The sequence below is a fragment of the Procambarus clarkii genome, chromosome 34 (genome assembly GCF_040958095.1).
Source record: "Procambarus clarkii isolate CNS0578487 chromosome 34, FALCON_Pclarkii_2.0, whole genome shotgun sequence".
NCBI classification, from domain to species: Eukaryota; Metazoa; Arthropoda; class Malacostraca; order Decapoda; family Cambaridae; genus Procambarus; species Procambarus clarkii.
The window spans coordinates 11,131,482-11,145,093 of record NC_091183.1 but is presented as its reverse complement, the minus strand read 5'-3'; the positions used below and the strand labels follow the sequence as shown (position 1 = coordinate 11,145,093).

The 13,612-nt window shown below is 37.8% G+C and overlaps 1 protein-coding gene across 1 annotated transcript; it reads left to right on the top strand.

The window, feature by feature from the left end:
* The first annotated feature begins 3,081 nt into the window (after positions 1 to 3,081).
* Positions 3,082 to 4,512, top strand: LOC138370993 (partner of Y14 and mago-like). Its single transcript, XM_069335634.1, has 4 exons — positions 3,082 to 3,088; positions 3,266 to 3,391; positions 3,505 to 3,696; positions 4,460 to 4,512. Exons 1-4 carry the CDS (start codon positions 3,082 to 3,084, stop codon positions 4,510 to 4,512), a joined length of 378 nt encoding a protein of 125 aa, XP_069191735.1.
* Positions 4,513 to 13,612: the final 9,100 nt, after the last annotated feature.

Sequence of the window (13,612 nt, the reverse complement as noted above, 5' to 3'; positions counted from 1 at the left end):
CACCACTACTGACCACACCACTACTGACCACACCATTACTGACCTTACCATTACTGACCACACCACTACTGACCACACCATTACTGACCTCACCATTACTGACCACACCACTACTGACCACACCTAACGCCAGCCACCCGCGTATACACACACACATCCCACGACACTACTCCCTATGTCCAGAAATACACACAAATGTATAAGTTTTCCTGAGGAAGTATCTTGTATAAATGTGACCCTTAATACCTGAAATTTATATCATGTTTCAAAATATACAATGTAATACACTCTCTGTATTCTTCAGCTGGGGGAACACGTATATACATTAGCACCATGCTATCCCTGAGTTCTTCAACTAGGGTAAAACACAACTACAATGTGTTCAACAACTTGGGCACATGTATGTACAATATTTTTACAACTGGGGTACAGGTATATACAATGTAATACCAGCGTACATTCACAATGTTCTACAACTGAGGTACAGGTATATACAATGTAATACCAGTGTACAATCACAATGTTCTACAACTGGGGTACAGGTATATACAATGTTTTACCAGCGTACAATCTCTATGTTTTACACCTGAGGTACAGGTATAATGACCATAAACTTAGACAATATATGAACTGTAACTTCATCTCTCTGATATAATAAACGAAGGCTGGTCTCAACTGTCTCTTCATAACCCTTATTCATTGATCTTGTTAAGACATCCAGTCTTGTACAGTGTTTGTTGTTGTTGTTGTACACGCGCTCGTGTCTGGATGCGTGCGTTTGAGTGTGTGTGTGTGAGAGAGAGAGTGAGAGTGTGTGTGTGTGAGAGAGTGTGTGTGAGTGGGTGTTTGTGTGTGTGTGTATTCACCTAGTTATGTTTGTGGGGGTTGAACTCTGCTCTTCGGGTAGCCTCTCAACTGTCAATCAATCAACTGTTACTAACTACTATTTGTTTTCTCCACACACACACACACACACAATCACTTGTTGATTGACAGTTGTTCGGCGGGACCAAAGAGCCAAGGTTCAACCCCCGAAAGCACAAATAGGTGAGTACACACACACACACACACACACACACACAGGAAGCAGCCCGTAACAGCTGTTCAACTCCCAGGTACCTATTTACTACCAGGTAACAGGGGCATCAGGAGGAAAGAAACTCAGGATTTTTGTTTCTCGCCGGCGCCGGGAATCGAACCCCGGTTTTCAGGATTACGTGTCCAGCGCACTGTCCACTCAACTATCACACACCAGTGTGTATGTGTGTGTGTGTGTGTGTGTACGTCAACCGTGAACAGTCTCATGCTGGAAGTACCTTTCTCAAGAACATCACTCCATCAGCGATCATTCACTCACAGACTGACTCGCATCTGGAACGTGTTCGCTCAACAGGTTAATACATGGGAGATCAGGTCAACTGGTCACATGAAGGCTCTGGCACATAGTTGGCTACAGGCTTATCCTGTTCCTTATATGATTGTCACCTAATGTTGCTAATAAATAAAGTCTATTCCTACTGATGCATATAACAGACTCATGAAATAAATGGGCTTATAGGAGTAGGTTTCAACTGATCTGAGTTAGGATCACAGCTCTTGCTTGCAGTTTAACCAGATTCCTTATATGATAGCTCCTTTATGATAGTTCCCTACGTGATAGTTTCAAAGTATATGCTCATGAAATAAATGAGTTTCTAGTCCTGGCTTTGTTGGAGTTGGCTCTTCTCTTTCACAGTATATACTCAAATGTTCTAAACGTTCTAACAAACGTAAAATAACATAAACCTACCCTTCATTTTCTCTTTCTGTTTTTTTCTCTTGTTTTCTCTTACGTTCCCTTTCTTTCTTTCTTTCTATTATTACCCCCCTTTATTACACCTTACCTTCCATACCTTTTGCCTTGCTCGTATCTTCCTTTAAGATTTCCGTCTCCTCACTTCTCTCTTGCCTACTCAGTGCTCTTGCCTCCCTCGTCTCATCACAATCGACTTGATAATGGTCCAGGGCGGACTGAAACGTCGTCGTCTCTTCAATTTCCCGTGTGGGGTTTGGAAAACATTTTTCAGTCACGTTACTGTGACTCTTCATCTTCATTTGTAATTAGAAACAATGCAGACGACTTTATGGTCATCATCAAGGGCAAAGGCGCCAGGAAACATGCACAAAAGTGCCTAAACATCATCAGCAGGGAAGCGGAATGCATAGCAGTTAAAATAAACAGCAATAAAGCAAAGCAATGGCCGTTAAAATGAGAACTCAAGACATCAGACTCGCAATGCAAGAACACGAAATTGAATGGGTTACCTGTTTTCAATACCTTGGAGTCATAATAGACAGCCAGTTGAAATTCACTGAAGAAATTGAATATCTTCGGCAACGTTGTAAAGCCAGAAACTCAACTTTGTGTTCCCTGACAAGTCTTAGAGATGGTGCGTCTCTACCAGTACTCAAAATGTACTACGTTCAAGCAGTTAGGTCACTCATTGTGTTTGCTGCTCCTGCTTTTACATCCCTCAGTGATAACCAACGGGACAAACTGGAAGTGTCTCAAAATGATGCCCTCAGAATAATGCTGGGAGCCCCTATATGGACGCGTCGAGAGAATCGGAGAATGAAAGCCAACTTACCAACCTTAGAAAACAGGATCAAACAAAGGATAGCCACCATAACAGCATAACTTGTTGGAACCACCCCCCAGACTGTTACTCAAAGATAGCATACACAGATTGCTTCACAGAAACCTTCAATATAGAACAAGTACATGGACGGATAATTTGGTCAAGATTCTAAAGAAAGTGGACTTGAAACGGATCATTAAAAACAATGGAGAAGATAGACCATATCAACACTTTCGGCAGCCTCCTCCATGGGAAGAATAGAGACTAAAGATACTCATTGAAGGATTACCCGTTAAAAAATCAGCATGTGACTCGCAGAGGCTTAAAGCAGTCATAGAACAACAAATGGAAACCATCTCAAGACAGACAACCACTCACATCTTCACATAAGGATCAGTTGGTAAAGAAAGAGGTTCTGCTGGGGGCAGCAGTTTACACTAACAACCACGAAGCTCATTGGAGCATGAATAGTGGGTGCTCAACATTGTAAACAGATTTATATGTCCTGAAGGAGGCCATAAATTATGCAATTGAGAATAATTTACATAAGGTCATCATTCATAACGACTCAAAATTTTCGCCCCAGGCTTTGTTAACCAGCTAGCACAGATATAATATAAAACTCATCACAGAAATCCTACATATAGGAAAAGAAGCAAACACTCTTGGGCTGTCCATCACTCTAAATTGGATTTCAAGTCACACTGGCATAGATGGTAATGAAAATGCAGACTCAGTAGCAAAAACGTCCACTGCTCTTCCTGTTGTACAGGGTAAATTACCTCCAAACTATTCCCAGATTAAAGAGCAAATCAAGAAGAAAATACTCCCAACTATCAAAAGTCGCCACAGAGCCATTTAGAAAACGTGCACATTTCAAATACAGGAGGGAAGCAGCCATCTGCTTCTGATCCCACAAAACGATTACGCAATCTTAAGAAAAAGTTACGTGATATTGAAAAGTTGGAAAAACAGATTGCTAGTGGAGAACTTAAGAATCCAGAACCTGAACAACTAGAGAAGGTGAAAAAGAAAGATGAGGTAATACAGCAAATTGATGACTTAGAGGATGAACTTGGTGACTCACATTAGTGAAACATAAAACCTAGATTTGCAGACATGAACAGTAATTAATTACCACTAAAAATTATTGCAGTACTGACATAAGTGGGATACTTGGTAATAGGGGATAAAAAAAAGCTCATCACCTGATTTTTAAACTACTCAAAACACAAAATGGGAAAGTAGCTAGTGTTAGTAAATGATGTTGTTTTATCTCATTAACCCCATAGCTGCGTGTTTTGATGGGTCAGTTACCATATAACAAAGCATTCTTCATTAAGACACAATTTCACCACACTACGCAAAATATTTTCTCTTATTATTTGTCCATTTTTACCATGATGGGTACTGTATATACTCATAAGTAAATTTTATTACATTAGAAAACAGTACTATCATGACATGAATTCCGTTATTCAAAATTATATCACTAGTACAGTGTGACACAATTAATTGTTTGAGTTAGGAGAGACATAACTAATGCTCAAGCTAAGCTTTTTCCCATGGAACATTGGAGTTCTGCTTTATAATTGACAATACTTGTCTAAAAATGTTCATACATTACTGAAATCAGCAGAGGCAGCTAGGGGGTTAATTTTTTCCGTGTTTGAAAGTTACTTTTTGTGCATTTAAGAAGATTAAACTAAAGAGCAAGGTTGTTTTGATAGGTGTGGCTGAGCAAGTGTAGCATGTTAATTAGTATGGCAGTGATGTAACCATATGCAAAAGATAGCATAATATTTCTATTAAAGTGAATCTGTATCACTTACTTTTTATAGGAAAGTCCAATAGTCTTTTAGCAAGTGGTCAAGAAGTTCATTTTGGAGCTTAGTATTCAAAGAAGAGTCGGACAATATATAGACATCACATACTTTGTATGGTGAAGGGTGCAATTATAATGAAGACTTTTTTCTGCAAATGTCATATTGAGTTCACCTTCTGACAAATGCAGTTTGTTAGGCTTTAGACGGATTCTTTGTGTCTACCATTCTCTGTTGTTTAAAATATGTTGAAAATTGAAGTCGGCATTTTTTTCTTAAACCCTTTACTATTTTTAATGAAATGGTTACCGGGCATTATTAAAATTCCAACCCATCCTCCTGTTTAGATTATAAGTTTTGTAACTATGTGGACTATGTGGACAGTGAAATAGGTACCTGGGTGTTAGTCAGCTGTCACAGGCTGCTTCCTGGGGGTGGAGGCCTGGTCGAGGACCGGGCCGCGGGGACACTAAAAGCCCCGAAATCATCTCAAGATAACCTCAAGAGAGCCAAAGTAGCAGAATGAAGAGCTAGTGCAATGTTGTACGATCAAGCCACTGGGTACTCTGCTTTAAGCCTGGCAAAAAGATATCCAGAGACATTGCAGTAACCATACACAGACTCAGACTTGGTTTCAAGTTCTGTTAGGAGGCAATAAACCCAATCGTTAAAGAGTGTCGTCTCTGTGGAACAGATGCAGAGGCGCCACTATTGCATTACTTACTGGAATGTGAAGCAACTAAAGCCCTGTGCATCAAACTCAACATTAATCCAACGACAGCAACTGCATTAGATGCAAATTCCACAGCGACTACAATGATTAGAAAACAGTTTAAGAATGGGTCACACTAGTGAACACTGTGCATCTATATCCGCCACCAAGATATGGTTATTAAAACAAGACTAAAACCAGTGCTCTAAAACAGAAGCGAAAAAGAAACGGGTGAAAGGGAGGAAACCCCACCTCCATTTAAAACTTTGACCCAAATATCACAGTAACAATGTTATCGTGAATAACCGAACGCAATTACGGGCTCACTATAAGTGCATCATGGACATTTCTTTCTGAGTAGTTAAATCTAAAACAACAACAACAACAACTTTGTAATCATTCGATCTCTGTCTTTGACAACGTTAACAAGGGTTAACAAAACACAATTCTTAGCATCAGGCCAAATAAAACTAAAAAGTTTTTTAAAACATAAAAGTAATGACGCTTGTTCCTGAATAGGTGACATATTGTTTAATCCTATTAATCCAGTTTGGACAGGTACGGTTCTTGCACTTCTTGTGGCGATTGTTAGTGACTGAGATAAGGTCGTATTGGAGTTTTACCCTGAATAAACAAGAAAAGAATTTTTGAATGATGATATCTGGCCCCTCCCACTGTGGCAGGAGGTTCTTACACTGCCCTTTCACCTGCTCCGTATCTAGCAGGTAGGAAAACTCCCCTTTCTCATAGGCCTGTAGCCGTGCCCGCAGGTCATAATTTTTTTCATCCATTCCTGGTTGGTTGAGAGGGATTTCCTAGATAATCTATGTACCTTCTCGTTTTCCCTCTGCAAATTCGCTAAATATGATATAGCATCTGGTTGAAGCTGCACCACACGGGGATACATTAAATCTGTAGGCAGGTCAGTTTCACGACCGAGCATTAATTTATTCGGAGTGAATCCAGTCTGCTATTCACACTGAATCTGATAGCGCCTGCTATATGCTGAACTGAGGTATCCCATCTGTCATATTGTGAACAAGCATAGCACAGCAGCGTAACCATGAGTCTTTTATTATATCTTTCTGCCTGGTCATTTGCTGCAGGTCTATTGACACTTGTACGGGCATTATGTAAACAGGTCACGTTCGAAATTCCCACCCTGGTCAGCGAAGATTTCAAATGGATACCCAAAATGGGTGAAGAATCCATCGAGAGCTGCACTAGCAGTGTCCTTTGCAGTCTAGAACGGCAATGGCACACACTCAATCCATTTAGTAAATTGATCCACCATCACCAATAGATATTCGTTACATCTGAGTCTTGGGCAATGATCCCAAAATATCCAAGTGCACCTTTTTCATTGGTGCACCAGCATGGAACTTAAGCAGCTCATGCCTGCTGGTCTTAGATGATTTTTTGTTTACATTATAGTGGTGGCATGATGCCTCATTGTTAGCAACCTCGGTTGATAACCCATAACAAAAGTTCTTTGATTTAACCCACTCCATCGTGCGGTTCCAGCCCTGATGGCCCATATCTGGTATATCTTGGTATAAGCTTAGCACCTCCTGTCTCAGATTGGTAGGAATATTTAACATTTTCTGAGCGGCTCCATCCCGATGTACTTTGTGCTACCACCAAAAGCTATTTTCCAAGAAAAAAAGCCTTCTTATTTAACCAGTAATATATCATGGCAGGGCTAGCCCCAAACATATCACCTTCTGAGGGTTGCTGACCTCCTACCCATGACTTTACCGTGCTCATACCAAATTCAGTCTTCGATTTAAATAGCCAGCTGTGTTCTCCTTTGTACTTATTTGCTGGAGATATATATTCAGCTAACAAATTTAAATTTCTAGTAGCATTGCTTGTCAGCAGGCATATGATTCTTCAGGTTTAAGACTGTACCTGTGAGTAACTTGCCTCCTGCTGACTTTAACAGGTTCATTCCCTATTGTTTAATGTGTGTGTCCAGTTATGAACTGGTAGTAATAGTCTGCACCTACAAGTATTCCTACATCTATGAGGTGATCAGACGTTATTTTGTTATCAGCCAACTTGATTCACTTTTCTTGTAGGAATTTGTCTGTTTTCCCTAGACCACGAACATTTAGGTCAAATGGGATTTGGTCGAACACTATGGCCACTACAGGTCGGGCATAACCGCCTAGGCGTAATAGTGGTTGGGCCACTGTGTAGGCTTGGGGTCCTCTGTTTGTCAGGAACCCTGATAGATTTAATTTGACCTGTGTTACAGGTTTTAGTTTAAGTTCAACTGCCACTTTCTGCGAGACAAATGTTTTTTGGGACTCTTGATCAAATAACCCACGTATGATGACCTTAGTCTTTTTGCTCCTGATGAAAAGTTAGCCAGTGGGCAAAGTTGCATTATCTCTATATGTTGTCTCTAGGACACTAATTGTCTTGCACCTTGCAGCACTGTAATGTGGTGGGATTCCTGTCTCTCACCTTGGGGGTTTGAATATTTAAATTTGTTATTCTTGCATATTGACAGCTTGATTGGTAATTTAAACAAGATTAATAGACACCATACAGCAGATTGACAGTACATATAAGAAGACAGCAATGATCGCAATGATAAAGATGTTCAGATTGGGTACATAAAGTTTGGGAGATTGGGTAGCAATAGATACACTGCAGTTTTAAATCAAAAGGTAAAAAACTATGAAGATGAAATTAGGTACTTTTTAGTATTGTTTTTGAATGATGCAAAAGTTGGACAGCTTTTCAATTCAATAGGGAGTGAGTTCCATAGACTGGGTCCCTTTATTTGCATAGAGTGTTTACACAAATTAAGTTTGACTTTGGGGATATCAAAGAGATATTTATTTCTGGTGTGGTGATAATGGGTCCTATTACATCTGTCCAGGGAGAGTTTCAGAGCAGGATTTGCATTTAAGAACAGGGTTTTGTAAATGTTGTTGTCACAGGAGAATTTGTGGAGTGAGATTATGTTTAGCATGTTTAGGGAATCAAAGAAGGGTGCTGAGTGTTGTCTGAAAGCAGAATTTGTTATTATTCTGATAGCAGATTTTTGCTGGGTAATGATGGACTTGAGGTGGTTTGCAGTGGTTGAACCCCATGCACAGATACCATAATTAAGATAGGGATAGATTAGTGCATAATATAGAGAGATGAGAGCAGAGTTAGGTACATAATATCTGATTTTGGAGAGTATAGTGAGTAACCTATACGAGCCTATATAACCTATAGGATAGCCTATATAACCCTATATATAGCCTATATAACCTATATAACCTATAGGAGCCAGTCGGCCGAGCGGACAGCACGCGGGACTTGTGATCCTGTGGTCCTGGGTTCAATCCCAGGCGCTGGCGAGAAACAATGGGCAGAGTTTCTTTCACCCTATGCCCCTGTTACCTAGCAGTAAAATAGGTACCTGGGTGTTAGTCAGCTGTCACGGGCTGCTTCCTGGGGGTGTAGGCCTGGTCAAGGACCGGGCCGCGGGGACACTAAAAGCCCTGAAATCATCTCAAGATAACCTCAAGATAACCTATCAACGGTATAGGTTAAGTAATAATTGTAATTAAGAAGCAATAAGATGCTTATCTTGACATACTAAGATGGTTAGGTGAGGTCGGTGTTTTGTAAGAAGTTTTTCAAGGTAAACTAAAACATTCACAATCAATTAGTATGTCACATATGCACTTATTAAATAAGCCAATATTGACAGTAAGCAAGTGCGAGAACGGGTTGTTTGTTGATGATGCAAAAATTATGAGAAGGATTAAAACCGAGGATGATAGTAGGTGGCAACAAGATGACCTCGATAGACAGAATGAATGGTCCAACAAATAGCTACAAAATTCAACCTGAGAAAATGTAAGGTAAGGAATCTAGGCAGTGGAAACAGGAGGCCAGGCAGAGGATACAAAATAGGAGATATAATCCTTCATGAAACGGACAAAGAGAATGATTTAGGAGTTGATATCGCACTAAACCTGTCTCCTGAAGCCCACATCAAAAATATAACATATGCGGCGCAAGCAAGGTTGGCTAACATCATAACTGCTTTCAGAAACCTGGGCAAGGAATAAATCATATACGATTGAATAATTAATAAAGGTGATTAGACAGACAAGTATACGTTATTAAATATCTAGAACAGGTTGATTGGATTAATAAAAATTGACTAAACAAATAAATATAATGTGATAAAAAGTTAAATTATTTAACTTGCTAGAATTTATAAATGAAACTTGATTGAATATCTAAAATTTGATGAAATAGATGAAAAATAGTTTCAGATTAATACTGAAGTATAACCTGGGTAAAGAATTAAAAAAAGGAAGCTCAAGGTGAAGCTCATCAGAGTTCGAACTGGTGACCGTGTGAACACCGGATCCGACCTCCGGATCTGACCACGATGCTTCCTGCTTAATGAAGAACTCATCATTAATACATTCATCTACTTCATCATACATCATCATGTGATATATTAGACATGATGAGAGAAAATCAGTAGTGGAAAAATAATTCTCTGAGGAAGCGAGGTTAGGTAACGTAAGGTAATAATGAGGTGAAAGTTCTGCACTAATTTGATTATATAACACTTGTTAAGGATATTGGGATATATATAAGGACGGACTGAAGGAGCGGTGTCCAACCACTTGGACCATCGGGGATCGAACGTCGACCCTGCAAGAAGCACTATGAACGAAAATCTACTTGCACACAAACAAAAAATATTCGGACATAACACGAATACATTCACACATGTTAAAATTTCGCAACAGCAACGAAATAGCGTGTTGTGAGCGTTGTATTATTCCTATATTACAACGTTGCAAAAATCACAACATATTAATACTGTGTTGCAGCGTTCACCACACTTTATTTTTGCGCTGAATTATTCACAACACTTTTGTTATGTGGTGCAAAACTCACAAAAGGTTAGTCCTGAGTTGCAGCACGCACAACGGGTTATTTGTGGGGTGTAACTCTCACAATTCGATAATCCTGTATTGCAATGATGTAACACAACACTCCCAATCTATAATTCATGCATGCAACACTTACAGAACGTCATTTCTGTGTTGTATTACTCCCAAAATGACATTTATGTGTTCTAACACTCATAGCACACTATTCCTGTGTTGCATCGCTGTATCACTCACATGTTATTGCTGTGTATCAACACTCATAAGACGTTAGCAATGTGATGTAACACTCAACTCGTTTTCCCATCAAGCTTTAAACGTTGAATTCTTGCACGATTTAAACTGTTCATTACTAATATATAAATTAAAAATGATAAGAGCTTGAAAAGATCAATAAAATGTGATGGAAAACTAAGTATAAATAAATAAAAAGAAAGTAATTATATAAGCAAATAAAACGGAAAAGAATAAATAAATTATATGCAAATGAATAGTTAATAAAGATGATTAAGTGTATAAATACTTGTGATTAAGTATCTAAAAAACGTGAATGTATTAATAAGTACATGATGAATTAAGAAATAATTTAAACGTGATAAATAGACATGTAAAATATGCTGGAATAGATCAATAAATTATAGTATTATTTGGGCAATCAATGAAAAAAAGAAGAATTTGTAGAACATAAGTCGAACCGGAGACCGCGTGAACACCGGATCCGACCTCCCTGTCTGGCCACGACTCTTCCTGCTTAATGAAGAACTCAACAGTCATACATTCATCCACTTCACCATACATCTTCAACTGACAATTGAGTCCTGTGAAGGAGAAAGTCGGGAAGGAAAATGACTCTTTATGAGAAGAGGATGTAAGGTTAGGTATGGAAATGATGAGGTGAAAGCACCAGGCCTGTATGAATATATTAAACTTGGAAAGGACATTAGGCTGGGCTGGGATGTGAGGATGGATTGAAGGAAAGGTGCTCATCTACTTGGACCATCGGGAATCGAACACCGACCCTGCAAGAAGCACAAGATAAGAGTGGAAAAATGGTGCCGTATCACTTGGACCTTTGAGGATCGAACAGAAAAATATATTATATAGACATCATAGATCTCAAAAAAATAAATGGATCGAACATTACGAAGTTATTTTCTCCAATTTCTTAAGGGATATCTGGGAGTTATTCTACTTAGTATTTATTTAACAAATAAATCATTTGTTTAAACAGGTTGTTTATGGTCATACATTAACAGGTTAAACACCCTAGTAAACAGTGGTTCATCTTGCTTAACGTTTAGGTATTATTGAGACCTAAAGCTGATTTGTACATTTTAACTTGTTTTAGTAATGAATGCAAGTCAGAGAAAAAATTGTATATGAAATGTATTTAAGGCTTAGATCGGATATTTTTTTTTTTATCTTAGGTTTAATATGTTTGCCCGAAGCTTAAATAAAAATGTCTTGAACTTATTTCTATATTGACGACTTCAGATAACTGAACACAAAGAAAATACATAACCTAGCCTCGAAATAAAACCTAGAAAATATAAAACTTACTTAAACTGATAAATAAAACGTGATTGGACACATACAATTGGATTAAATAAAAAAAAAATAGGATTAAAACTAAAGTATTTTGTAGCCAATATATGGAAAAAAGGAAACTATGACTTCGTTTAAGAGTTCGAACTGGTGACCGCGTGAACACCGGGTCCGACCTCCCAGTCTGACCACGATGCTTCCTGCTTAATGAACAACTCATCACTCATACATTTATTCACTTCATCATACATCATCAATTGAATTTTGAGGCATAAGAAGTAAAAATCAGGAAGGAAAAGAATCTCTTTAAGGAAACGAAGTAAGGTAATTATGATGTGAAATTTGTTGATCATTATGATTATATACCATTTGGAAGGATATTAAGCTCATCTGGGATATATAAGGACGAAATTGGGGGAATGGAAAGCTACCACTTAAACCATCAGGGATCGAACGTGGACTCTGCAAGAAGCGAGAGGACGGAGTGGAGTAACGGTGCCTAACCACTTGGACCATCGAGGATCGATCACAAACGTATTTTATAAGCAGCACAGATCTAATCAATTTAAGCAAACTGAAGTGTACTCAGTTGTTCTCGCCAGTTCTTTAAGGTAGATAATTTTGTTATTGAACTTGGTATTTATCTAATAAATTATTTTTTTCACAGGTTTATAGGCATAAGTGCTCACCTACATGTGCTCACCTAAATGTGCTCACTTAAATGTGTTACCCTAAATGTGTCCACCTTTATGTGCTCACCTGGATATTCTCACTAAGATGTTCTCACTCTAATAATCAATCTTTAATTTTTTTTAATTCTTATGCATTACTGACACCTTAAGGTGATGTACTGTTCATGTTTGTGTTATTAATGATTGCATAGTAGGGATCCCAATTAAATTATTAGAAAAAAAGGGTATCATCAGTATATTTGACGTGTAGATCATGTTAAGATTTGACTTTTAAATGGTCAAGATTGTTTAAAACCCAGAAAAAATGATCGATGTCACATGATAGTGTGTTTATACCAGCCTATCCTCCTGTTTTGGTAGAACTTACAGTAACGATGAATACGTTAGTGCATATTCCGACCTACAACCCAATTAGTAAGTTGAAATTGGTATTATTGAAATTGGACAAACCGGATTTTTTTTATTTAAGTTGCAAACACCAATTAAATTAACCTAATCGAACCTTCCTAGACCTAATACACGATATCTATATGAGGGCCTAATATAGTACTTATGTGTGCTATACTAGGCCTAGGAATATTAATTTTATTTTTTTGCCCCTTTTTTCGGAGTTTATAAAGTGAATAGTATAAATTTTTCTATGTAATTGCTAAGTACGTTAATCTTTGTACTATGGTGCACATTGTTACAAAAACAATCTCTAAACACGAGGATAGGTTGTTCAAATTTACGAGTTTCAAATTCTTGCACTAAACTTTGTCAATGATTTTCTTGAAGTTTAGTTTTCTTGAAGTTCTCCAATGAACACTTTAGTGGATAGATTCTCAATGGTATACAAATTACGCATTTCACTAAATTATGAAATATTATATCAATAGTTAAGGAAATTATTGTAATATTTTAGTTCTAGTTAAAGGATTATGGTAATATTAAAGTTATAGTTAAGGTAATTATGGTTAATTCCTTTCAATATATTAAGGCATTGTAGATATTTTTCATTATATTTTTTTACTGATGCTAGAGAGGAAGGAACACTATATGACAACCTTGCTGTAAATGTAGGTCCATATGTATAGAAAGTAAAATACACAGTCATAACACGAATGCGTACGTGTGTTGTTACGTATTTTAATACTGTGTTATGAGTGTTACATAACACGAAAGAAGTGTTGTGAGTTTTGAAACACAGCAATAACAAATTGTGTGTGTTGCAAATTTTAAATAACGTCTTGTGAGTGTTGCAAGACAGAAATAACATTTTGTAATTGTTCATGTGCAGAAAAAAGTGTTTTTGTTT